The sequence below is a fragment of the Emys orbicularis genome, chromosome 8 (assembly GCF_028017835.1).
Source record: "Emys orbicularis isolate rEmyOrb1 chromosome 8, rEmyOrb1.hap1, whole genome shotgun sequence".
In the NCBI taxonomy this organism is placed as follows: domain Eukaryota; kingdom Metazoa; phylum Chordata; order Testudines; family Emydidae; genus Emys; species Emys orbicularis.
In genome coordinates this window covers 37,323,678-37,351,209 of record NC_088690.1, presented here as the reverse complement: position 1 = coordinate 37,351,209, position 27,532 = coordinate 37,323,678, and the positions used below count along the sequence as shown (strand labels likewise).

Sequence of the window (27,532 nt, the reverse complement as noted above, 5' to 3'; positions counted from 1 at the left end):
GCATAAAATTGCCCACGTGAAACAACAACAACAAAAATCATGGGAAAATGTTCACTGTCTTCTCTCAATTCTGCTCCCACTGACTTCAGTGGGATTTCTGACTGAATACAGACTATTGGACTCGCCGCTAAATGTCATTCTCAGGGTTTATTTCTGCACGACTGTTAGCATAAAATGTAGATGAGGTCAGATAATCAACTGATTATTAAAATCACCATATTGTCTAGTTTGTACTTTAAAGACTTTAAAAGACAATGGTAAGTGCCTCAGCCTTAACCATAAGAGTTGTTGTTTACACTAGGACTCTTTTGTCTGCAGTGAATATTTTACATTTAAATTAGAAATCTGTAAAGTAGAGGTAGAAGGATTACTGTGTATGAGAGATGAATAAGGAGAAGCATTATAGCCTGTGCAGTAAGCAGGATAAGTACGGCAGTTTATCTAGCATAAGAGATGGATTACAATGATTCTGAAGTGGAAGAAGGTTTACTTAGGAATTATTAGCAATGGTTTGCATTTAAATAGTCTATTAGTATTATATTATATATATATTTAGAGAGAGTTATATAATCTACCAGGAAAAAATGGAGTTTAATTCTAGATGTGCTGTGGTGGTTTGGTGATTACAATGTCTCCAGATCCATAATAATCTGGGCCAAATCATTCCCCTATGCAAAAAAATAAATAAATAAAAATAAAAAAAGCCATACACATTCAGGGAGGAGGAAACGATGCCATGGTCCCCTTGTGGAGTTTCCCCCCGATTGTTCTTTAAATTGAAATGGTACACTCCCCCTCAACCACATACAAGTCTTATCTACACCAGGGAACATATCTGTCACTGAACATAGATTGTCACTAGCTATATTTGTAGCTATACTATGTTCAGCAATAGTCCAACTGTTCCTGACACCCCAGCCAGCCATGGATTCTTTGCCTAGTGTAGTCAAAGCCATATGGAATGGCCCTCAGAACCTGGGGATTTCACGGGGGCTGCCAGAGGCCCAGGGACATCTATATAGATGCTCTCCACTGCCTCAGTCCTCTTGCTCCCTTGACAGAATGGTTCTGGTGGATCTGTACTGACAAGGTTTCTGCTGTAGGAGGAGCTCCATGCAAAAGTTAATACATTTTGAAATTGCATTAACTTTTGTATGGATTCTTAGATTTCTGGGGGAAGAGACTGGTCCCCCCCAGTCCTGCTTTCACAGAGCTTCATGATTGTACAGTGTGCGCTTCATGGATCCAGGGACAGGGCATTATGATGTATCAAAGTCAACTCGCCCCCACTTTGTGCAGCCACAGTGAGATTGCACATATGGATGACTTCCTAACCCCTCCCCATATGCAGATCTTGGGAAAGATTTGGGGCTAGGCTGCTGCCGCATCAACTCAAGGGCAGGAAAAGGTCACCAGAGGCGGCCCAACCTGAGCCCAAGAGGGTAGGGTTATTTTCCGATCCGATCCAATTGTGACACATAATCATGTCCCGCTGGATTTGGGTCAGATTACAGAGCTCTATATTAACTATCATTGGCGTACATGAACTGCCAAAGAGATAATGTTCAGTAGGTCATTGGTGAACACATTAAATAAAGTTAGTGCCAGCATTGAGCCTTACAGGAGTCCATTCTTCTGGAATCTCTATAGTAATATGTTCTCGCGCTCACCCTTCAGGGGAAACTAAAACTCCTACCAGCTAACCAAATCTACTGGATCCCAGTTATTGTGGGCCCAGACAAGGAAATTTCATGATTGACAGTGCTCCAAATAGATCTGGCAGTATCAGCATGGATGTGTGTCTTGCCAATAGACATAAAGATACTTTTACTCTGATTTACCACTTCCATACTGTAATTGGTCTGAAGCCTGTTTGGAAAGGGCCCAGAATACTCTCAGATATTAGGTGCTGCTGGAGTTAGTAAACTACCATCTTCTCAGTAAATTTGCCTCAGAAAGGGAAGGTTAAAGCCATGGCAGTGGTTGGTTTTATAAGGGCGTCCATCACTGTGGTATCTGAACATCAGGATTAATGGCCAGGGTGGCAGGTAGGGCAGTCAAAAGTGTATAGTAATTATTGTTTTTCATTTGGCAGTGCAGTTTATCACATCAATATCGCCAGCACACAAGCCATGTTTGCATAGGTGTAGTATGTATCCCATCGAAAAAAAATTTGAACACTGGGTTAATGGTTTTTTTTTTTTTAGGTACAAATAAATGATAAACTGGTATTTACACAAAGCTTTCCCAATTCTAAAGCACAATTGATCTGTGTTTATTGAAAGAAACCACTTGAATACAGTTGTGTTTGCTAGCCTGTCAGGTATTTATTAATAGACATTCTGCTGTCATCTTTGTTACAATGCTGCTTAACTGACAGAATTTCATTAGCATAAATGGGTGGAGAGTCCTTTTCTTACATGTCCAACAAACTAGAGACAAAGTGCCTGCCAATATTTTAATTTCTTTTTCATGTTCTGGTTAGAGAGTGAGAAGAATGCTTTCACTCCACAGCGTCATGAATATGATAATCTATGGAAATCACAGAAAGCAGGTACTTAAGTTAAGCACATACTGTACTACAGGAATCCCTGATGAATTCAAGTCTCTTCTGTTTAGAGAAGATGTTGTTGTCTATTAAATGACAGACTGCCAGATGTTCATGAAGTAGCACAGTAATGTGCTCAAATCTTTATCTTCTCCTCCTCCTACCCCCCACCCCCCTTGAAGGTAATACTTTTGCATCCATGTTATTAAAGCTTTTGATTGTAAGCACAGAAGTTTGCTATGTTAACTCCTTTTTTTGTCTAATGAATATTTCATGCTAGAGAAACTTTATGCTGTGGAACATAAAGATTTTGCTGCACTACAGCAACCAGGAATCCTAAAATCTTTCACTTTTCTCAATATAAAGTGGTGTAAAAACAAAATAGCTGAGTCACAACAGTGAGAATAACTTGCTAGTGATGTCTAAGGGTACGTCTATACCCAGCCGCTAGTTCGGCGGCTGGCAATCGAACTTCTGAGTTCGACTTATCGCGTCTTGTCTGGACGCGATAAGTCGAACCCGGAAGTGCTCGCCGTCGACTGCGGTACTCCTGCTCGGCGAGAGGAGTACCGCGGAGTCAACGGGGGAGCCTGCCTGCCGCGTCTGGACCGAGGTATGTTCGAACTAAGGTACTTCGAACTTCAGCTACGTTATTCACGTAGCTGAAGTTGCGTACCTTAGTTCGATTTGGGGGGTTAGTGTAGACCAAGCCTAACTCATGGAGAAAATGCTGGCAGTGATTGAAAAATGGAATAAAAGAGAAGAATCGTATGCAGTTATTTAAAATAGCAGTTTTAGCATCCATGCACAAAAGTGGTGCTATATACATCATCATGAGACCATGGTAATGTGCTTTCCTAAAATAAATACTAAAGTGGCATTTAGTCTTGTATCCAGGTTTCAGAATTGTAGCGGATAGGGGGTGAGCTCACCTGCTTGTGATAAACATGGCTTAGAGAACAGACAAAATGGTATCCACACAAAGTTTAGAGAATAGAGTTACAAGAAACAAGCATTTGAGGAGCAGTTGTATAGTATTTGGAAAGGAATGATGACAAAGCAGATAAAACAAAATACAAAGAGAAAACTCAAAGAATAACAAAATAACTAAAAGGCAAAATACTCTGTACAGAATTTCAGAATGCCTTTTCTTCTGTCTTTTATTTTGAAAGTAATTTCTTCCTCCATGAGGAGAGTACTCTAAATGAAGATTCAGCGGAGAGAAATAGAACAATGAGAGTGTGTGAATTGCTGAATTCAAAGGGACACATTTTCTGCTCTGCCCAATACTGCTTGGCAACATAGGGGTAAGGAGCTTACAAAGGAGCTGTTTGCAGCACTATGCTGGTCCTGGTCTGGACATTGCTTAGAGCAGCTTTGGGGATCTAGTCTAAAGCACCTGACGGTTGCTCCAAGGAGCTGTCTATCAGTTGGAGATTGCTGAAGATGCTCCTGCCATGCCTCCTTGACTTGCCTGCTGCACATTTCCTATGCTTATTTGAGGCCAGGGATGGCTTGTGTGAGCTGGCTCTGCTGACCCTACACAAACTCTTATACCAGGTGGATGACACCTCTATTCTGTGGGAGTCCCCAGCTGGGGTAATTCAGCCAGTTGATGGTCCTTCTCCACTGCCAGACAAAAGGGCCACGGCTTTTAAGAGAATCTAATCCAAAAGAATAAGAATTAGTATTAATCAGTTTCATTTCTTCCATTGTCATTGATATTTGGTGTTCATTAGTTGTGCAATTTATGAGCTTAGCAAGAAAAGTCCCTGCAAAATGTTCTGTGTGTGCACAATATGTCATTTTCAAAGGCTCAGAACTCAGACCCAACAAAACCACTTTTCACTAGAACTCTCAAAGACACTTTGCCTCAATGACGACTTTTCCTGTGACAAATTACAACTTTCTACCCATAGCTCTTTTGGCTTAACAGCTTTTTCCAAAAACATCATAAAGCTGTTTTTATACTGGGAAACGTGTCTGTTTTCATGTTCTTCCTTCTTGGAAATAATGCAACCACTTTTCTCACATTTTCCGGGGAGGAGGGAGGGAAATCATCTTAAGGCAGACATCAAGCCAGGAAAAATTTTACCATGAAGGGCAAATGTTTTTGAAAGTTAGGAGAGTCTGGAAATGGGGTTAGACTGGAAAATATTATGCAGCCTTAATTATCGTCAAGGTCCAGAGTACTATACAACACGTTAGACTTAAATCATGTGGTAAGGACTCTAGATTTATGCAGCCATCTTAAATGTGCATTGCCTTGAAGAAAACAGCCTAGGAGGTTTTCAAAAGCAGCTGGAGGAAACAATAAAACCGAAACCAGGTTCACTGGGAACAATTTGTGCCTCTAGCATACAAAGTTTTCCACACGATCAAGTGGGAGACAGACAATCTTAAAATCTTTGTGCTGTGATCCACGCAAACCTGATTTACATTTTAATGAATCCCCGGGAGGGGGCAGCTGCCTATCTAGTTAAAATTTTAATGGCTCCCATGGCTGCCTGCCCTTCTGCTCCAAGTTTATTTGCCCACAGCCTTTCCTAACTCCTGGGCCTCCAGTAACCCTCTCTCCAAAGCTGCCCTATCTGGTCAAGAATCTCCATATCTCCAACTTGTAGGGTGACCAGACAGCAAATGTGAAAAATTGGGACGGGGGTGGGGGGTAATAAGAGCCTATATAAGAAAAAGACCCAAAAATCGGGACTGTCCCTATAAAATCGGGACATCTGGTCACCCTACCAACTTGCTTAACTTTCTCTCCCCCAGCTGCCTATCTCGCTAAGCTCCCAAAGCCAGGCGGAAGCTTCACAGTTGCAGACCTGCTAAAAATCACAGGGGGGAAACCCTGCTCTTTTACAGGTCCACAGGTAAGATAGGTGTTTGTGGAGCCAGTGCAGTCAAGATCAGTTGAACCCCTACCTGTAAGAAGGTGGCCAGGTGTGCTGGCCATCTGTGTTTTCCTTGCAGCTCTCATGGAGGAAGCAGAATTTCCCTTCTCTGCTTCCCATTCTGTCCTTTCAAGGACTGCATTGTGGGAGCAGTTGCAGAGGGAGGGAAAGCACTCAACAAAGCAACAGGCAGGCAGAAAAGCAAATTGGCAGGGAGAGAAACTCAAGAACCAGAGAAGGCAGCATTTTGGTTGATTTATAGAGCGCTGCCAGTGATTTATGTGGTGACTTTACAGAGAGAAGATTTATATAGCCATTTGCATAGCAATGTAATTGCAAAGTATGGGCGACCGTGTTCCTGTACTTGTCACTACCACTCCCATACATTTTTCTCTTTAAAACCATGTGGACTGTTTCTGCTATTCTAGCATTTCAGCAGATGTCATGCTTTTATTTCTTTGGTTGTCATGCTCTCTCTCTCACCAGTTTTTCTATATGCAGCAGTAATGTGTACACTTGAAAAAAATATAAAATATACTAAATAAGACAATTTGAGTTCAATTCTGCTTCCAGATACATGGAGATGCATTACCAGGTATCATGTAAAATCATTTAGAACTTATGAGTGCACAGGGTGAATTTACAAAATGAATGGCTATGTGCCTGCATATCTAAGAGCAAGACCCACATGTAATGGAAATTGGATAAATGAAGTTATGTCTGACATGGAAAATGTCTTCAGTCATGATGGAAAAAGGTTTTGTAAAGAGCTGTTACTGACCCCTCCTCCCCCTAAATCACCAGATGTTTACAGACTGCTTATATAAATTTGAGGTCTTTCCTCTATTGTTCCCTATTAGAATCCTATTTATGAAAATAATTATTTTTCAGTGTTCTTTTTATATTAAGAAAATATGAGTAAGATACAAATATACCAGATACTGCACAGTTCTTTAAAATGTGGTTATTTTTATTTGTATCATAATGGCACCTAGAGGTCCCAGCTGAACTCAAGGCACACTTGTACTAGGTATTGTACATGCACATAGCAAGAGACAGTTCCAGCCTTCATGAGTTTATAATCTAAACAGACAAGACATGAGATAGAAGCACAGAGAGGTGAAATGATTTGCCCAAGGCAGGGCCGGCTACAGCTTTTTTGCCGCCCCAAGCGGCAAAGAAAAAAAACAAAAAAAAAGAAAAACCCGATTGAGCTGCCACCGAAAAGGAAGAGACGGAGTGAAGGGACCCACCGCCAAATTGCCGCCGAAGACTAAAACAGAGCACTTGAGCTGCTGCCAAAGACCCGGACATGCCGCCCCTTTCTATTGGCCGCCCCAGGCACCTGCTTCCTTCGCTGGTGCCTGGAGCCGGCTCTGGCCCAAGGTTACGCAGTGGGTCACTGGCAGAGTTGGGAATAAAAAATGGATCTTCTGACTCTCGGTCCAGTGCGCTGTCCACTAGATCATGGTGCCTCCTCTCCATTTAGGCTACTTGCTACTTCTCCTGTCAACATTATGGCCATTTAAAATGTAAGCTACTCACTGCCTTTTATTATTAGGGAACTGGCACTTTTTCTAGTTCATAATATGCTCGATTACCTTTAGATTGAGCCATGAATACATTATAATCAAAACAAACTTATTCGCCTTAAAGCTTTGCTGGCTTAAGGTTTCATTTTGATTCATTATGTTGTCAGTTCTCTATTGGCAGTGTAATGCTTTTTATATCTGGATAGAGACAGTTTTAGTGGGAGATACGGTTATCTTTAAATGAGCAGGATTTCGCTTCTCTGGTGAGAACAAATTCCTCAATGATGAATCCCTACAGAAACTACTGAAACAAAAATCACAATGCTGCTAGAGACTTGTACAGTTCATCAGTTACAATGCAGCTTTTGGAAGTTTTTAGCCAGAAGTTTTTCCTTTCTTTAAAAATATACAGCATGATACTTCCAGCGCCTTATTTTGTATGGCAGTTGCAGTCTTACGGTATGAAAATAATGAACTGAGATTTTGAATACCTTCTACTGTCCTTTTTTGTCACCCCCTTTCCCCCACTGCTGATACCTGCTACAGCAGAAGTAAACTATCTACAGAGGCAGCAATATGTTCTAACTGATCTGTTAAGTCTAGTGATTGCACATCCATGAAACAATTCAAATATTCACACTGAATCTTTTTTTCTGTGCAGGTATTAATGTAAAAAATATCCTGATCTGTAGGGAGTTTAGTTACATTTTAACTTTGGAAATTTAAAAAATATCTCAAAACATATATTCAAGAAATCTTGGGAGAGATTTCAAAAGCACCCAAGGGATTTAGGAGCACAAGACCAAGTAAATGTGCTTTCAATGAGACTTGTGTTCCTAAACACCTTGTGTGCTTTTCAAAATCTCCCCTCTAAGTGAAGTGACAGCATTTAATGAAACCACCATCTTAAATATCCAGCTTTCCAGTAGCTAATTCAACAGCTCCATTTTTAGCATATCTGATACTTCAGTTCAGTAAAAAATTGCATACTGCCTCACATAGCATTCCAAGCCAAGCTGTCTGAAATGAAAGCACTGAAAGATCAGCAGTCTTATCACCTTTCTGACTGTCTGTACACTATTTGCAAGAGAAGCCCTCTATAAACCCCTTCCTGAGCTACGCAGTCAGGTGTTATGTATAGTTAAAGAAATACTAATTTTACTCTCTCAGAATATTAGCAAAAGTAATCTTTTCAGATGGAAATTGTCTCTGGCTGACTGGAAAAAAAAATCAAGTTTGATAAAATTTGGTTTGTCTGTTGTGAGTTACCATAGGCCCTAAACTGAAATGATCAGTTTTTCCTTTTAATATTTAACACACCAGCAGATACATCCTCATGGCACGAGTGAAATTAGACCCATTTCAAAATGGCCTCTATCCATTCTACCCAGCAACTATGTAAATTGAAATGTTTGAAACTTTCCATGGCAAAACTGATTTGTGCGTTTCTTTGATCAAGAAAGGCTTTTGCCTCAATAATTCACACTTCTCTAATTTGCACCCTTAATTCATCACACAAACTATGGACTTTCCACTTTTTAACAAAATTTATATTTTATATATTTATACTTCATATTTTAAAATTTATTCTCACAGGTCCTGTCTGTAAGCCTTTGGAGCTTTTCCACTCTAAAAAATATGCAAAAGTAAAAGTTCAGGCTCCACAACACAAAGATTTGCTCATCATCTCCCCCGCCCCCAATTCCCCAAAGATTATCCGATTTTAGCAGCCCTCCATCATCAGAACAAAAATATCCATCCCCAAGCCTGCCACTTCACTAAAAACCTGACAAAATAAATTAGACTTACAACATGCCCTAAAAGTCGGCAAATTCATTCCCTAACTATACAAAGGAAGAATCAAGAGCTCTTCCCAAAAATGCCGTCTCATTAGTCCCCTTCCCTTTTAATTCATGAGGTTTTAGCTTCAGCACCACCATTGCATCAGTAGTATACAGGGGAGAGGCAGGTTCTCAGTTACACAGGTATTACATCATTTATAGAGGTCAAAACCAATGCCTTAAATTCCTTCTGGAAACTAATCAGAAGCCAGCACAAGACTGTTTCAAAAATATTTGAAGGCCAGAGATGTACTTTTCTAGCTGATACACCTTGACAATCCTGCAAGAAAAAATTCTGTCATCATTTGCAGTACTGAGGCTATGGTATCAGCCTTGGGTCTTTTCAATTTAAAAACAGCCACATGTTCATTGCTAAGAATAGGGGATCTTTCCGTGAGCTTTGGAGTCAATTGTTTAGATGGGAAGGATGTAAACTCTCCCTTCCCCAACATTATCTATTGTCTCTTTTCTGAACAGGCCTTATTTTACTTTGGTATTTAGAATTTTGCAGTAATTAATGTTGTGCATGCAGAATTTCCCTTTTTTCCCCACAGAAATGGGCTGCAGAGCTGCTGGCTGCTACTAGGGCCCACTGGACCCGGCAGAGCCCAGCTCACAAGTAGGACACACTACTGGGGGGAACGGGGAGGAGGAGCTGGAAGGTTCCTGGCAGCTGCAGTTCCCAGCATTCCCTGAAGGAAGGAGAGGGCGGCATGCAGAAAATTCCGTGCAAGCCCAGGACCCAGCATCAGGCTGTTTCTCCCTCTGGATCCCTGGGCTCTGGGGAGTAGGGGGGTGTGAGTGTCTGGGCCAGGGAGGGCCCCACACTGGGCTTAGGCGGGTAGGAAGTGTGAGTGTCTGGGCTTGGGGGGAGCAGCGGCTGGATTGTGGCGGAGGCAGGGGTGTGAGTGTCTGGGGTGGGGGTGGGGGAGAGAGGCATGACTGGGCCCTGTGGTGGAGGGGGCAGAGAAACAGGAACTGGGTTGTTGTTTCTTTAACCCTCAACTCCTGGGGGGATTTTTGTGTGTGTCTGTATTGTTATCATACTTGCTGACGGGTATTTTGAAATAAATTACCAAAATAATTGAAACTGGGGTGATTATATAGTGTTATTTTGACTAATAGAATTTTCAGAATTTTTAATTTTTGGCGCAGAATTCCCCCAGGAGTAAATACTAGTTCTGTTCTTACTTCTGCTTGCAGAAGTTTTTACAAGTTAATTGTGAGACATTCCTCAATCTTTTTACTCTCCATAAATGGGACTCCTGTGTTTTTGGCATCTGTAAAGAAAGGGAAATTACTTAACTATAATTCTGCTTCTTTGAAGCTACCACACATGTTTTCCACTCCTTCACCCATCTCCCCTCAAAGTTAGAGTTTCTGTTTTGTGGGGGCTGTCAAGCCTAAGTTTATTTCCATTCTTGAGATGATCTCCATCTCCTGAATTCTGGAGATTGCATACATGTCATTTACATAACTGGGATCTTTAAGAGGACTGTTGCTTCCAGCACACTTGAGAAATGAGAAGGTTCCAGGAGAACAGAAAATACACTTATGCCAGACTGCCAGTTAGTAGACTCAGAGTGCCAAAAAACAAACAACTGAGGGAGATCCACCCTTTGTCACGCGAGGAAGCTGACACCCCAAAAGTGGGACTCCTGTGTGGAAATAATTACTGGTGAGGAACTTTTCCATGTAAATATCAGCAGAGGAATAGAATAACTATTAATATTATTTTTAATTAAAGTATTTTAAAACTATTCAGCGGATACTTCCAGAAAGGTACTGCATCAGAGCCTGGAATGTTTTTTAAGAATTTATTTTAAAAAGTCATGTTGACATTGTCCCTTTAAATTTATTGTGATGACATTGTTTCCAGTTGGACATGCTTGACGTGCTAAAATTATTACAATGAATTAATGCTCACGATAACAATCTAGGATATTTATCTCCTGCTACTAATTACAGTAATATAATTGCACTTAGACTAGACTCTGAGCTTAGTTTATTCACTCCATTTAAATGCTCTCAGATAATAAAAAAAAAAACTAGTTTTCCCAGGGCTCATTCTATTTCATAAGTAGGAACCAGGTTTTTCAGTCACTTTTAATTCACAGCAACTTACTAGGTCATGAGGATTTAGTAAGCAGTAGTTTTCCAAATCTCCACCATCTAGACAAATGGCTGTGGGTGAGAGAGTCTCTAGTAATCTTTTGAAACTTGAACCAGCAGTTCTATGTTGTTAGCTGAGACAGAACATTTTGGCATTTAAAGATGTCTTCCAAGCAGCAATATTTGTCTAAGCAAGCCCAGACATTAAAAGATCTAAAAGAGAGTGAGGACTTTGAATAGAGGTAGAATTATGAAATGAATAAAATTAAATCATCTTAGTGTTCACGTGGCACTTGTTAGCAGTACTTCAACAGGCCCAGATAACTTTGAGGCATCATATCACAAGGATGTGCGTGCTTTATAAAGTCAATGGGCACATCCATGTAGCTTTAAAACTACAGTTGGTATAATAGATATCATAGTGGGTGTATTATTGAACAATGGTGGAGTTTCTTAAGCTGATCTTTATTTACTTTTATGATTACATAATATATAATACATATCTTTCCATGTACTGTAAGAATAAAGTTGAGTTTGAATTATTTATACAAGGTGATCAATATTTATTATGTACAATACAAATACACCATGGGAGGATAGGAGTTTGTTGAATGCTGTCTGCAATGCAGCCATTTTTGTTACCGTGTATTATGATTTTAATATTCAAACTCTGTTATTGTTTTGAGGTCAGATCTTGAAGTTATGTCTCAGTTTTATTCGTTTCTTAGTAAGAATCCCATCAACTTCAATGGGAGCCTTCCTGAATAAGAAATGAATCAATGCTCAGCAAGGCCTTGGCCCTTTGTTAATATTCATTTATGTGTTTTATATACTTGCTAAATAGTATATTTTCTGGTTTTCAATTTAGAAACTGCCTAGTTTTGGACCTTACCTTGAGCAGCGCAAAAAGATAATAGCCGAGAACAAGATTAAACTGAAGCAGCATACCACAACTGTTGTACTGCCTGAGAAAAAGCATTTTATTCCCAAGAAGCCCATTCCAGCAGTCAAGGTAAAAGAATTAAATAAACATATTTAATAGTGAACAGCCACCACACTGCTGATGCAAACAATTATTATTGGCTGTTGAGTTGGTTATTGTGTTTGTAAGCTTGTTATACAACGTTAAATAGAGTGTCAAGAAAAAGGCAACCAATTTTCTATGCAGGCTCTCAGAGCTTTTAAACAAAGTGGGTGGGAAAAGATTTGTGTTTTACCTGTAGAAGTGTGTGTTCTTCTCCCTAATGACACTTGTCAAATTCAACAGGCATCTGGGCAAAACAATAAAGGTGCATGTGGGGAGAAGATGGAATTTTGAATAATAAATGTAAGGTAAAAATGTTCAAAAGTCTCCATTAATTCTCGATGCATCCATTTTTGGCTGCTCAATTTGAGGCACCTAGATCTTGATATTTAGAGGTGCTAAGTGCTCACATCTCTCACTGATTTCAATAGAAATAGCAGGTGCTCAGCATGTGTGAAAATCAGGACCTAGGTTTTCAAGTTGGATACCTAAAACTTGAAAATTTTGGCCCAAGTGATTTCTCTGATTTCTCCTAAGTCACAGAGTGACTCAGTGATAGAGTCAAAATAAAGCCTCAACTCTCAGGTCTCATATATCACAACCTAATGTTCATTCCTATATACCCAAGCTCTCCCTGCTCCTTCCCCACCATAATAATGACACAGTAGCCAATAATTCCAGTAGGGAAATTATAGAAGATAAGTGTTCTAAGGCCACTTCATATTACACTCAGACAGACCCAAGGGCTAAAAAGAAAAAAATATCTATCTCGATCAGTTCAAATAAGTGCATCCTCCTTCTATGATACAAAATGAAAATGACTTCTGCTAACCCTCCTGATCACATAGAAGAATGTCAGTCAATCAAGGACAAAGGCGAAATACCATGTGACTTTCATCATGTGACCTCGTCTCTGTGAACTAACCCAACAAATGACGCTTGAACTTGAAATACAACACAAACGGTGATTTAATAAAATTTATAGCTATGCAGAGAGAGGGAAAAGCTTTTGCAGAAAGTTTACAAATACACATAATGTTCAGAGTTTGCCAACACAGATAGAAGTCAAAACTAGGATAATTTTGAGCATTTCTGCAGCTTGTGTCAAACAGGTTGCACTGCTCTATTGACCTCCACTTCTTTTTTGGTTTCATTTTTTTGGTGTACATCATGCTGATAGTGCAATCAATTTTTATTCTAAGGGGCTGATCTTCTTTCCCTTATGTATATGAAAAGTCCCAAAGAATAGAGAGAACTTTAAAAAAAAAAAAAAAAAAAAGGTTAAAGCCTGTTTGACCCTCAGAGGTTTTACAGTTTAATTCTGTTTGTAGGGAAAGTACTGATGCAATGAAGAAAAGAAAAAAACCCTGCATTTTCAATGAGACAACTTCTACTACAGATAAACCTAAAACTCACCAGAAGTAAATAAACCACATGGGATAAAAGGAAGTTTAGTAGGAGAGAAAGGACAGACATAAAAAGAGACAGGGAAAAGAACAAAGAGGGATACGTTTGGATGTGTGAACAAAAATCTGAGGAAGAAATAGAAAGACAAACTCAGTAATTAGCAATAAAAAATGGAAGATAACTGTAGGACCAGGAAGTAGGTTGAAAGGATTGTACTGCAGAAAAGGTCCAGAGCTACTGTTCTTAGTTAGGTAAAACTCCCACTGAAGCTAAGACTTAGAGTCTGTCCTCCTTTAAAAACTATGTTTATACTGGCCAGCCCTAACAAGATTAATTGTTTCTACGTGCTCACATACATGTTTCCTCTCCAGCCACCTATCTGTTTATTTAGCATGTCCCTTCTTTCTGCTACTAGCCTCTCCATATAGATTACCCTGTCCACTAATTTAAATTCTCTGACACAGATTTATTTATTCTCTCAACTAGCACAGACCATTATGCCCCACAAACCTACATCATTCTTGTTTGAACTAGTTTTCAACCATACGTTCAATTTCTTCATCTGCCATCTCTACCTCATCATGAGCACACAACTATTAGTATTTCAGGGGAAACTATACATGATGTTATGATTTTTGCTTCATAGTGATTTCTGATTCTTCAAACATGGTTTACAGGACTTTGAGTCTATATCTCCACATATTTGTTCCAACAAAGATCAAAGCAGTGACTTCTCTGCATCTCCTCTCATGCTGTTGTCCATGATGACCCCCATCCCTACTATAACACCTGAAAAAGGCATCTCCGTTCATCTCACAATCTAAGCAAGTTTGAGTTAGATCAATAAGTGGATAGGAGGCCCACTATCTGCACCCAGGGTGCTGCAGGCAGCCATATATGATTCAGTAATGATATTCTTTCCTTTCTTCTGGTATTGAACCAGTGCTCCAGAATGGTGTTCAGACACTGTGCTGCTGTGACTAAAAAACGAATGTGGTCATTAAAAGATCCCGTGTAAAAGTACTGGTGTTATTTTCTCATTTCTTGGCCAAAATTCTAATATGGAATATTTACAATTTGCCAAATTCCCCTTTTTGCACCCACATAGAATATCAGGGTTGGAAGGGACCTCAGGAAGTCATCTAGTCCAACCCCCTGCTCAAAGCAGGACCAATCCCCAGACAGATTTTTGCCCCAGATCCCTAAATGGCCCCCCTCAAGGATTGAATTCACAATCCTGTGTTTAGCAAGCCAATGCTCAAACCACTGAGCTATCCCCCTAGTTTAAATTTGATGTGATATTCATCTCCTGACTCAAAACATTGTGCAGTGTGGTTGTGTGCTTAACAGCACCCAGAGATGGCTGTGTTATATTAGTGGATGAAGTGATTCCTACATACCTACACAGAGAGAGAAAATGAGGGCCAAAAAAATAGGCATACTGGATCAGACCAGTGGTTCATCTAGTCCAGTATCCTGTCTTCAACAGTGACTGGTCCAGATGCTTCAAAGGAAGATGCAAGAAAAAACATAATGGACTATTATGGAACAAACTGCCAAGTGAAGTTTCTTTCTAACCTTTCCTTATCAGATCTATGCCCTAAAGCATGATGATTTATCTCCCTTCTTAAACAAATGTAACTCTGGATGTTCTCATTATCCATCTTATGTCTAATCCTTTTCTGAATCCTACAAAGGCACTGATTTCAATAATATCTTGTTGCAATGAGTTCCAGAGGTAAATTGTGTATTTAAAACGTATTTGATCGATTTTCTATTTTGTTCTCTTTCAATGTCATTGATCGTCCATGTACACAGTTTGGCTGATTTATACATTTCATTATTTTGTACATCTCTTTCACTGCTCCTCCTTTTTCCATGGCCATAATGCCTTTCATTTTCTGTTTCTGAATCTACTCTGTTTTTAACATAACTTTTTAAAGATAGGATTACTGGAACTAAACAGGTTGTTCTAGGGCTTTGTATACTATTGATTTCTACAGTGGTATAATTGTAATATTGGTTATGTTTTCTTCTTTTCTATTCTCTATGTATCCTAACATTTTGCTCTTTTTTTGAGCACCATGACATACTGAACAGAGGTTTTCATTAAGCTGTCTACATTGATGCCCAACTCATTTTCCTGAGTGGCTTTAGTTAAGTTATATCATCTCAAATGGCATAAGAAGTTCAGAGTATTCATTCTGATGTGCATTATTAGCTTTTGCCAACATTGAATGTCACCTGCCATCATGATGCCCATTCACCTAGTTTTGTAAAGTAAATCTGAAGTCTTTCAGGGCTTCTGTAATATTGTCTAATCTAAAAGCAATGCAAATTTTGCCAACTCAGTGTTCATCCTCTTTTCCAGAGCACTGCTAAACATATTAAACACCACCAGTCCTTTTATCATTTTGAAAATTGATCATTTTATTCCCACTCTTTATTTTCTGCCTTTTAGCAAGATTCTAAGCCAGGACTCTGTATTTTCCATAATAGTATCTAAAACAGACTTTCTGAAAGTCCAAATAAAAGTTGCCGACTGCTTCTCCTTTATTCACTACTTTTGTTGACATGCTCAAGGAATTCTAATAGATTCAAGAAGCACAATTTTCCTTTAGCAAACCATATTGTCTTGTGTCCATCATATCATTCTAAGTTGTTGGCTTTTTTGTTTGTTTGTTTTAATTCTATATCTAGTTAACATATCAATCAGTTGACTTGCTTTACCAAAGTAAAACTTACAGGTTTGTAAATCACAGAGCAGTCCTTTTTGAAAAGACAGGTGCAACATTTGCTATCTTTCAGTCTATTGGCTGATTTTCATGAGATTGCATATTTTTGTTAGCAGCTCAGCCACTTCTCAAGCTCACCCATCAGAACTCTCAGGTATAGCCTTGAGGTCCTGGTGTCCAGTTCCTCTTTCATTTATCAGTTTGTTCCAGCTTCTCTTTTTATACCTCTGTCTCTGACGACAATTCACTTTCATTATCAGAAAGAGTAGGTATCTCCCCAGCATCTTCTGTGGAGAAGACCAATGCAAATCATTTAGCTTCTCAGCAATGTACTTATTCTCTTTAATTACTCCCTAATAGCGGGACTCCCCTGGAGTCACTGATTCTTTTTACAATCTATGGTTGTATAGGTTGTAAAGCACTCAAATGCTATGATCATGAGAACTATACAAATGTCTATACAGAAATAAATAACTTATTTGGGATCCCTCAGGATAAACATTGCTATATAAACATAAGAATGCATTATGAATATAGTTATTGCTTGATGTTGAATCATTTTCTTCAGTGTTTACTTTATCATCACCATCATGCTCTCACAGATTTGAGAACCTGTTCAGCCTTTTCATAGAATAGGCTTTATTTTTCGCTGATACTAATTTAGCGCCCACCAGTCTTCCACATTATATACTCCAGACTTTTACTCTGTGTCCCCCTACTCTCTGTTGCTGTTGACTTGTGAGTGCTCAAAGAATCTAGCTGATGAACCTTTCATTCATTGTGTAATATGCCAAAATGGCTATTTAGATCTGAAAATAAACAATAAGACCACAGACGTACGTGCTCTCTTTGGATTTCATCTAGGAGACATAATACTAGTATTGTGCACTGTCCTGTAATAAAAGGATTCCTTTTAATGTATGTCCCTCATCTCTTGGACACATTGTGTTTTACAATGTTATCAGTGTGAAACAAGCTACAAAAAGAGACAGCAAACCTAACAGTAAACCAAGCATGAACTGTGAATTTTATTTTAAAATACAGCTTTGCTAATATGGTTAATGAAAAGCTAATACCATAAAATACTTTACAAGTTACCATTGAAAATGCAGTTATAGTAATAAAAGTCACTGTGTAAAACCAACGCCATCTTACTCAACAGAACTGCTCCTTGTGTGTATTCAAAATCATATCTATTTACTTTCATGACAAAATGAGTTTTAACTTTTTTTTACTCTTGTTAGCACCAGTAAGTCAATAGTTAATGGATTCTACTCTGATTCACTTCTAAGCAACAGAATTGCTAATTAATTGCAGTTGCCGGACCAAATTCTGCTCTCAGTTATACCTGTGCATCCCTATTGATGAGAGCAGAGCTGCACAGGTAAAACTGAGGAAAGAATTCAAAACCAATGGGATTGCATATAGGTATAATTAAGGACAGAATTTAGTTTGCAGGATTTTATTGCTGGTGGTAATGCACAAGCAAGAAAGAACACAGCTTGACTTTCAGAACCTGCCTTGTGTTTTCAGGGCTGGTAATTAGCAAAAACATCATCATACTGTAAACTGTGAAAATTTAATCTGGAGGCCATTGAGAGACAATAAACATGGAACCCCTTGATGCCATTTTAGAGAATAATTTTTTTGGTGTGTAACTGCACTTTAAACAAAAAAGCCAGCTATTTTTTGCTGTACTGTTTTTTTCCAAACATTTACTTTTTGATCCAAGCAAGAAGCTCTGAGGTATTTTGAGACATTGCACCTGTAAAACATCATGTAAGTACTATCAGTGTTTCTTTACTCATCTAAATATACATGACACTTTACCATTAAATAGAGACAAAGATCTTGCTTTAAAGATGGCACTAATAAAAAAAGAACCGTTCAACAGTATAAAAAATCATTTTCACAATATTTTGGAGCCACAGCAATGACTCTTTACAGTTTGTAATGTGTATATGTTTGACACAGCGTATTGTGGTAAACATTTCCCCCTTCCATATTTGAGATGCTAAATTCCCACACAGGTGTATTCATGTGTGCTGTAAGAAGCAGCATGGGAGTTTGCTAAAAGTTCAAAAACTTTGCACAACACACCCCATTTTTTAATTGTCATCTCTGGGGAAGATTCCTTAAGCTTAATTTATTCCATATACTTATGGGAATGCCTAGTGTTCCTAAGACTCTCCATTCATAGAGTTTAAGGCCAGAAGGGACCATTATGATCATCTAATCTGACCTGCTGCATAACACAGCCCATAAAATTACACAAAGTAGTTCTTGCATCAAGTCCATAAATGATTCTTGAACTAGAGCATAGCTTTCAGATAGATATCCAATCTTGATTTAAAGACTTCCCGTGTTAGAAGAATCCACCACATCCCTAGGTAAATTGGTCCAGGTTAATTATGCACACTGTAAAAAATGTGCACCCTATTTCTAGTTTGAATTTGTCTAGCTTCAGCTTCCAGCCACTGAATCTTGCTATACCTTTGTCTGCTAGAGCCTTCTCCTAGCAGAAATCTCCCTATGCAGATACTTAAAGACCATGAGCAGTCAATGGAAAGCTGCATCACTTATATGATACACTGGTTTTATACAATTTCAGCAAACTCTAAAATGAAGATGTAAACTTTAGTATACAGAGACACCATGTGGATTCATGACACACAATGGAGGATTTTGCATCTATTAGTCAATGAAGAGATCACATAGTATCTAATATTGCGATAGACCAATTGATGACACTAAGACACATATTTTAAACTGTGACAGGTATAATACAAACAAGTGCATATGTACTCTTTAGCAAGCATGGATCTGAATTTTGCAATCAGATTCCTTGGTCTCTGCAAGATTCCAAAACTGAATTCAGTAGCAACCTGATAAATGCACACCCACATTCTTTTTTCTATGTTAAATATGAAAATACATATGAAAATTAATTTATATTCATATTTATGCTATCTTCAAATATTCAGTGTGCCATATTTTTATGCTGAAAAGGCACTAATACCCTGTAATTGTTGTCAAGTGGGAGCTGAAGGTCTCAACTGTTGGCAAAGAACAGTTGAAGCACTTAAGCAGGCGTTGAGGTGTTGTTACAGACAAGGCAGTTGAGTAATTTGGCACTGGGAAAGAGATGCATCTGCACTTTCCTTTTCCTTCTGTGTGCAGATATGGTGGTTGACTTAGCAACCATTGACAGAAACTTCCCTCCCCCATGCCTTCACACAAATTCTGCTACTGCATTACATAGTGATGGCTAGGTGCATTAGCTGAAAATGTCACCTCATACTATATAATAATACTGTCATTTAAATTATCATTGTTAAGTCTCAGAGTTCAGGCAAGCTTCTGGAGATGAATGGGAGCCATTCACACCCCTCAAGCTCTATGCAGGCTCAGGAAGACCAGGCAGCATCAGTTTACATTTAATTCACATTTTGAAGCTTTCCTTTGCAGTCATAACAGCTAAGATTATATTTATCTTGTTTTGAAAGGTAGCATCAGGATGATCTGGGAGTGCTTAGCATCTCTGAAAATGAGGTCATTCCAAATAATAATAAAACCCCTTAGTTTCTGAATCCCATCCTGCAGCAATTTGTGGTGTCTGAAATTTTAGAAAATAAGGCTTTGGATATGGTTAATTTAATAAGTAATACAAATATAAATAATATACATGTACATATTTCACAATGGATCCCATTTTTGAGAGATTACAATAGGATGGAACAGGAAATTGGTTATTCAAAAACTTGATGCAAGGTACATTGATCAAATACCTTGTATTCCTGGAGAATAAATATTTTTGTATGTTCCACTGAAGAGTACAAGAGGAAAAAGTGAGGAATTTTGCATCAGATATTTTGATCATGCAGATGATACCTAAACTGTTTGAAGCATGCAGTTCTAGACAGAGGTTGTCTGTTTCTCATATGGAGCTTGACCTGCGGGGATTTCAATTGACTTGGATCAAATCCATAATGATAATCACAATTATTACCTCATCTAGTATGGAAAATTAGTAGAAATTCAGTACTGCAGCTCCTATAACGTACAGAGATCTAGCTAGTACTTTGAGTTATGCATATTTTTGAAGCAAAAGATAAAATTTACCTTCGTGTCACTGCTTTCATTGTTTAGTCCAAATTTATCTTAATTATGTAGAATCTTTAAAATTATTTTAACAGATTTTGCAACCTCTGGTCCTTTGTTAAAAGTCAATTTAGATAGCACCTTTGCATAATATCTAGGCAACTTACAGCACTATGAATCTTTGAAAATGTGTTGGTGTTCAATCCCACCACATTTAGAAAGCAGGAAGTTAAATAGGCTACAACAGCATAAATCCCAATCCTGAAATTCACTGTGTTCCACACAAAGTGAATTGCCATAATTAACAACTTTCTGTCAATGGTTTTTAGCAAATCAGACAATGCAGCAAGGCATATTAAGTCAGAGATATGTACAGGAGGTTGCCTCGTCTGATGGGGAAAATTGAGAGTTTTGTTGCTTTCATGATTTGATTGAATTCAGTTATATTTTCCCCCAAGATCACTGTCCATGAGGCTAGTATCACAGTAACATTCTTTTACTGCCAATGCCAATACACACATTAAAAATATAGGGCATTAAAAATTCAGCATATGCTAACAGTTAGCACACAGCAGTATCTGAGATACCCGGTTTCCCTGTGCTTGGAATATTGAGTAACTATGGCAGCTTTTTAATACAAGCACTGTAGAATACTACTATTAATATATATATAAGTACACATTCTTCTTTTTGTCCAGACAGGATTTGAGAAAGAGAATACTTTCCATTTGCTTTGGGCACAATTGATTGTGTATATTGATTCAGGGCAAGATAGTGAATCACCCCATTTGCTTGTAAAGGGTGAAATCAGGTCACCCTCTGCAATGAGCTTTGTGCTAGAATGTTTCCACCAGGAATGTTATGGAGCAACCTTTGCAGCAGCTCCTCGGATGCTACTGCAGCCCATCAGCTACTGATGGTGCAGCCTGCAGCTGCTACAACTCCCGCAGGAGAGGGTTTTGGGCAGTGAAATGTCGTAGTTATTGACCCAGTGACCATGTCCCCAAATCAAAGACAGAGTAAGGAGTCTCCCTGCCCCTCACTGTGTGGGTTACCTGTATGGTTACTGCAAGGAAGGGACACTGAGGTAGCAAGCCTGAGTACCACTAAACACTGAGTTCTGCTATGCTTTATAAAACAATGACAACTGTTTTTCACTGTTGCTGAAATGTCTTACGTACTTCATGTGTCAAGCAATGGTCCACTTAATCTGATGAACAAACAAACAAACAAAAAGAACAATGGCATGGGAATGTTCTTCATCATGTGAGAAAAACCAAAGACAATCACTGTAACAAACTATTAGAGTGTTTTCTTTGGGGGATAGCTGTGGACAGTTAAATTAATCCCTAGAAACTTGGGTCCTATTCCCCTCTCTGCTATCAACTCACTCTGTAATCTTGGACATGTCATTGAACTTCTATGTGCATCTGTTATTCCACATGTAAAATGGGAACATAATGCTTACCCACCCTACTAAAGTGCTAAGAGATCGACAGCTAACAAGGACAACACACAGGAAGCACAAAGTGGTTTACATTGTTGTTTTCTACTTTTTGTTTATTAAGAGAGATGAACTTGTTTGCATCTGATGTGTCACATTTAGCCTTCTCTAAGTATAATTGCATGCATTTTATTCAGCAAGTGTTTAGGGATCTGCAAACTTCCATTCACACAGGTAGTCCCCTTGAAAGCAAAAGTGTTGTTCCCTTGAATAAGGATTTGTGGAATGAGGCCCCGGTATTGTAAGTTTGCAATAAAGAGCTGATTCTCAAGCCATTTGCTTGTCTTTCTAAGGAGAGAAAAGCAATTGTTGTTCTCTTTGTCCCTTGTTCTTTAATGATGCCCCTTTCTTTTCCTGCAGTGAGTTCTTAAATCTGTGCTAATGAAAAGTGACCAAGGACAACCAGATTGCATGTGCCATGTCACTTCTCTTTTGTGCCCCATTTTGTTCCCTGTAGTGCTACATAATGGTGGCTAAGCATAAGTTAATTAAATAGCGCATTTAAAATCAAGTGCTAAATGCTAAATGTGGACAGACAGACACTTGTAGATCTGCCTGCAGTTTAATTTTATAGACATTCAATACCCTTTATCTACATTTTACGATATAGGAAGTGTGAAATTTGACAAATTTTAACATTTATTTCAAAAACTGTAAACATTGCCGTAGTGTCTGCAAGAAACTCCCATGTTAAAATACTGTAGAGTGCTCTTATATGGCTATAAAAAAAACAACAAAAACATAAAAATACAAAAGTTGGGTACCTTCTAAGTGATTCCGTTTTTTTCTCCCTAGGATGTAATTGGAAAAGCACTGCAGTACATTGGAACATATGGTGATCTTAGCAACACAGAGCAAGTTGTGGCTCTGATTGACAAGGAAATGTGCATCAACTGTGGCAAATGCTACATGACCTGTAATGATTCTGGCTACCAGGTAAGAACATGGCTGTAATTAGCAAAAAGGCACAGTGAGTTATCTTTCTGTTGCTGAGACAGAAACAATCCACCTTCTGTTAACGAGCATGTGACAAAAATAGCTGTATAAAATATCGACTTTTAACACCAGCATGCTCCTAAGCTATACTGAGAGAACCCTAACCGATCCGGTTGTAGGGGTTGTCCATTATGGACTTTGTTGGAGATTTGTGTTGAATAGAACAGAAACTCCTCTTCACAACCTCTTTTAGTCCCTCAGAAGTTATCTCTATGACATCTACATCATCAGGAGTTTTTTGTTTTGTTTTTTTGGTTTTGATGGGAAGTAAATAAAGGAAGACCCAGTATGGACTGCTGCAAATTCAATTCTTCAAAGGTCCTTAAGTAACTAAGGGAGAGGGGGTAGGATTCGCCCCTGTCAAGCCCACAGGGCAGTGGGAAGAAAGAAAATACGCCCACCTGCCAGATACCTGTTCAAAAATTGAAACCTTGCCTGAGGTTTGTCAAACTAACTAAGCTGGAATCAGCCCTGATTTGGGAGAGATTTCCATTTCTGTGTGAATCAACCCTCCAATATGATGAATTAACTTCCACAGGGAAGAAGAGAGGGCCTGGTAGGTTGATAGGTCCAGAAATCACTGCACCTGGCATATGTCATTGTTTTGAGTTGGGAGAACTGTTGAAAGCAAGCTATTTATTCCTTGAATTCTACCATGTACAGTAACATATAGTTCTGTGAAATTCACTGTTAATTCTGTGAACTATTCCTTGCCCTACTATTGCACATCTGCAGGATTTTGAGGGACTTACCCCATCCAATAAGAAGATAGTAGAGACAGGATTAGCCATTTTAGGTGACCTGTTCTCTTCTCAAACCAAAGTAGGATCCACTAGAATCCCTATGGAAGTCAATACTCCTGGCAGCATTAATTTTCATGACTCCTACACACCCAGTATAGAAGGCTGTATTTTAACTAGGCAACAATGTTATATTTTTCAGAGACTTTTACTTTATTTTGAATTCAGTGTGTTTGGTAGTTAAACTGATTTTTAACTAAATATAGTGAGAGAAATAACCTTTCTTTGTAAAAATCACTTACCACAACAATTAATCTAGAGAAAAGCCAAGCACTTACAAAAACTGATAAGAGAAAATAAATGTTTAATCTAAACCCAGACTGTGATCTGACAGTAGCCTAATTTTTCTAGCAATAATGCTGAGTGTCCCTCCTGGCCTAGCAGCCTGCAGGGCCCTCTCCCCTTCGCTGGATCATAAGCAGCAAAGCTCCCCATGCTTCCACTGCAGGGTCAAGCCCTATAGAGCAGAGTTCCTTGATTCAAATCTCCACTCAGTCCACCAAACCATGTCATAGTAATGGGAGAGTCACTGTAATGTCATGAGACCTAATCTTTCACCCAACTACCCTAAGCTATTTTATTAGCAAAAATTATCCCAATAGGAAATGGTTTTAATGTTGTAAATGCAAATGCAGTTTCAAAATTCAAATTCAAAAAGCCATTTTTGTCATTTTAAATCAAAATTTGTTTGGTAAATAAAGCAGTTAAACCATGATAAGTCTTTTAAGCACTCTGTGTAAGGACATTAGAAGTCCTCTGGGTCCTTACACAAACAGAGAAACATGGATACACACTGGACAACAAGTTCCAGATTACTAAACACACACAAGGGCAGCGCTTGTTTTCCTCTTACACAGCCATCATTGTCAGCATGTCCACTGGCAGTTTGCAGGCTGGAGGGGTGTGAGTTTTCGCTGAGGTGGGGCAGGCAGATCGGACTGCAAGTCTGGTAAAGGTTAGCTGGCAATATGCAGGATATTGTAAGTGCCTGCAGGCACCAAGCAAGCAGTTTGTAAAGTTCATTTAGATACCACAGGTTCCCAGAAAATGAAGCACTCAGAGGAAACAGTGCATCTGATTCCATAGAGGCATTTCCAAAAAAAAAAAGGGGGGGGGAAGGAGAGGGAGCGCTAATGCACAGAAAGCAAAAAAACAAGCAGTGCACAATATGATAGGATTCTGTGGGACACAGAAGACAAGACAGACGCACAATAACTGTATCTCTGTTACAAAAGATTTTTTTTAAGGGCATCACCATAATTAAGTTCTACAATATTCTACAGTAACAGTCTAATATACTGGCCCTTACAATGGCAATACTGCAGGGTTGGGGGATTTTACTGTAGAATAGTACCATATTTATAGGAAGGCTAAGATACGCCAAACAATCTTCCATGGACTAAACTGAAAAAATTTACTTAAAACACCTGTCTAAATTACAGGTTCCATGTGCCAAACTAATCCAAAATATATAATATAAAGACCTTTCTACACAGTGAGCCATGCATAGGAGAAGACACTCTGATTTAAGATAGAGACATGGCTCAGATCATCAGCTGATATGAATCTTCACATTAGTGAAGTTAAACTGATTTATGTCAGCAGGAGATCTGGCCCTATATCTACTTGTGGCTCCTTCCTCTCTTTGTGGTTAAAGAGGTGGCCCACAAAAAGGAGAAAGCAGCACTGTCTCTAGCATCCACAAGAAACTGTCCTTTCTACTCTGACGTGCATAAAAGTTTTGCAGTAGTGTTTTCCCTTCGATAAGATTTCCCACCTTAGGGGAGGATGTAGCCCTTAGGGAGGTAAGAGTTGATTTCACATTTAATGCAACTTGCTTTGATATAACTTTAAAAAAATCAGCAATAAAAAAAAAGACAGACCCCTGAAGCTTTTCATGATGTGAAGAATGTTTTTTTCCATCTCTTACTTGCAAAGGGATCAAACATTAAAAAAAAACACAATTTGTCTTCTGCTGAATGCAGATTTTTGTGTTTCCAACATATTCAGCTTGCTGGACACACCCATTCTTTAGTCTCTGCAGAGACCTCACTTTGTATGACTACAGCAAAAAAAGTGTAATTAATGTGAAGTTGAGCACAAATGAATCAGAACTTCTGAGTTAATCATTGCCACATCACCATGTACTATCCCCTTCAAGAAATGCATTGTCTTTAGAGATAGATGAACCAGTCCTGCTAACATACAAAACCTTTATTTGTCTCTCAAACCAGACCAGAACTTGGAGGTTCAGACTGGTTCAGTTAATACTTTGGAGAGTGAGATGTCAGCCTACTGCTACTACTATTCATGAGCCTCTTTACTAGTGGAACACAAAAATACACATTGGGAAACCTCAGATCTCTTATGTTCTTGAGTTTCAGAGCATGGGAAGCCCAGAGAAGGCCATATTTAAAGCAGTCAGTGCTGCTGCTGGAGCAGACTGTAGAACCTCTCCTAAAAACACTGTGTGTGATTCCAGAAGGAAACAAATACTCCCTTTCCCCCAAAGCCTGCTTGAAAGTAGTTGAGAAGAATCTCACCAAGTTCCCAATATTGGAAATACCTGCATCCATTTCACTTTACACAGTGTCAATAATTTCATTGAAGTCAATGTACCTACTCCCAGGGCGTGAAGATGGGTGCCTGTATAAGTCTTATGCCCCATAAGTCTCCTATGAGTAATACTGTTACAGTAGGGTAGGAAAAGGCCACATCAAAAGCCACAATGATCATACATCGGAAGATCTTACTATTAATACATTGCAAGGGAAGAATGAAAGTTGTAGGGGAAACTTAACACAGAATTCCTTGAATTTTCCACTTTAGCTCTCTGCCTGTACAAAGCTTCCTGCTCTAATTTACATAGCCAACATTTTGTTTGTTTCTTTTTTACTCTGTTTTTTCCTTAATCAATGAAGAGTTTGAAGTTAGTCTGATTTTGTTTTTTAAACTGGTATTTTATAGGTGGCTTATTGAAGCTACAATTATGACAACATATTAAAAATCTTTTTCATGCTAATCATTAATGAGGGCACAGTCCTTGGAAATGTCAGAAATTAAGCAGTCCTATCCGCTCTCACCCCAGATGTCCCTTTTAGCTTTCTAAGGCTTGCAAATAAAATGAATCATAAGTGGCAAAGTATGTGCCATTCCTCGCTAGATTTTCTTAAATTAGCTTGTTTGCATCTTGCAGAGAATAAAAGTAAAAAAAAAAAAACATGATGGTATTTGCAGTGTCTCACGTAGAATCCATACAGGACTGGTTTGGATATCTCTTCTGTACCAGTAAACCTGGTGAATTGCTGTGTCATGAAAGATTTTCCTCCCGTGAAGGAAAAATATCTTAATGGAACTTTAAACTTTGTGGGCCATATTCATCCTTTGGGTAACTCAATTTACGATGCAGGGCTTTCAGCAGGGAGTAAATTGGCCCTATAGTTCTAATTTTAAAATGTTTTTTCCCCCCTAGAATTTAAACTGTTGCTATAGCTGCAGTGCAGTATCACACACACACGCCGTGAAGTACAGAGTACTGTAAGACATAAAATGCAGATACTAAAATGGGGCTATTTTTGACCTTTTCCATAAGTGACATCAATACTATTTATTTCTCGTTGCAGGCTATACAGTTTGATCCAGAAACCCACCTGCCCACTGTTACTGACAGTTGTACAGGATGCAATCTCTGTCTCAGTGTCTGCCCTATTATTGACTGCATCAGAATGGTTTCCAGGACAACACCTTATGAACCAAAGAGAGGCCTGCCCTTAGCTGTGAACCCAATGTGTTGAGGTGATCAGTCCAGCAGTTAATGTGAACTTTACATTTCCATGATGTGGTAAATTTGCTTTCCAATTAGTACTTGAAATTTTAACTGTATTAAAATATGTAATGTTGATAGCCCTCATAATTATGGCTATTTTCTCCAGTGATTATTTTAAGGCAAACTATTTTCTTAGATTTCAGAGCAGCAACAGTTAGTCAGTTATTAGCTGTCAGTTGTCCATTATGTAAAGCACAACTTTTTCTTTTGCA

At 38.8% G+C, this 27,532-nt stretch overlaps 1 protein-coding gene across 1 annotated transcript in view; it reads left to right on the top strand.

Annotated features, from left to right (window-relative positions):
• Positions 1-27,288, top strand: part of DPYD (dihydropyrimidine dehydrogenase) — a 564,598-nt gene extending 537,310 nt beyond the window's left edge. Inside the window, exons 21-23 of the mRNA XM_065409369.1 lie at positions 11,796-11,939; positions 22,494-22,634; positions 27,118-27,288. Of these exons, the coding sequence (XP_065265441.1) occupies positions 11,796-11,939; positions 22,494-22,634; positions 27,118-27,288 (456 nt within the window). The remainder of the gene's footprint in view (positions 1-11,795; positions 11,940-22,493; positions 22,635-27,117) is intronic.
• Positions 27,289-27,532: the final 244 nt, after the last annotated feature.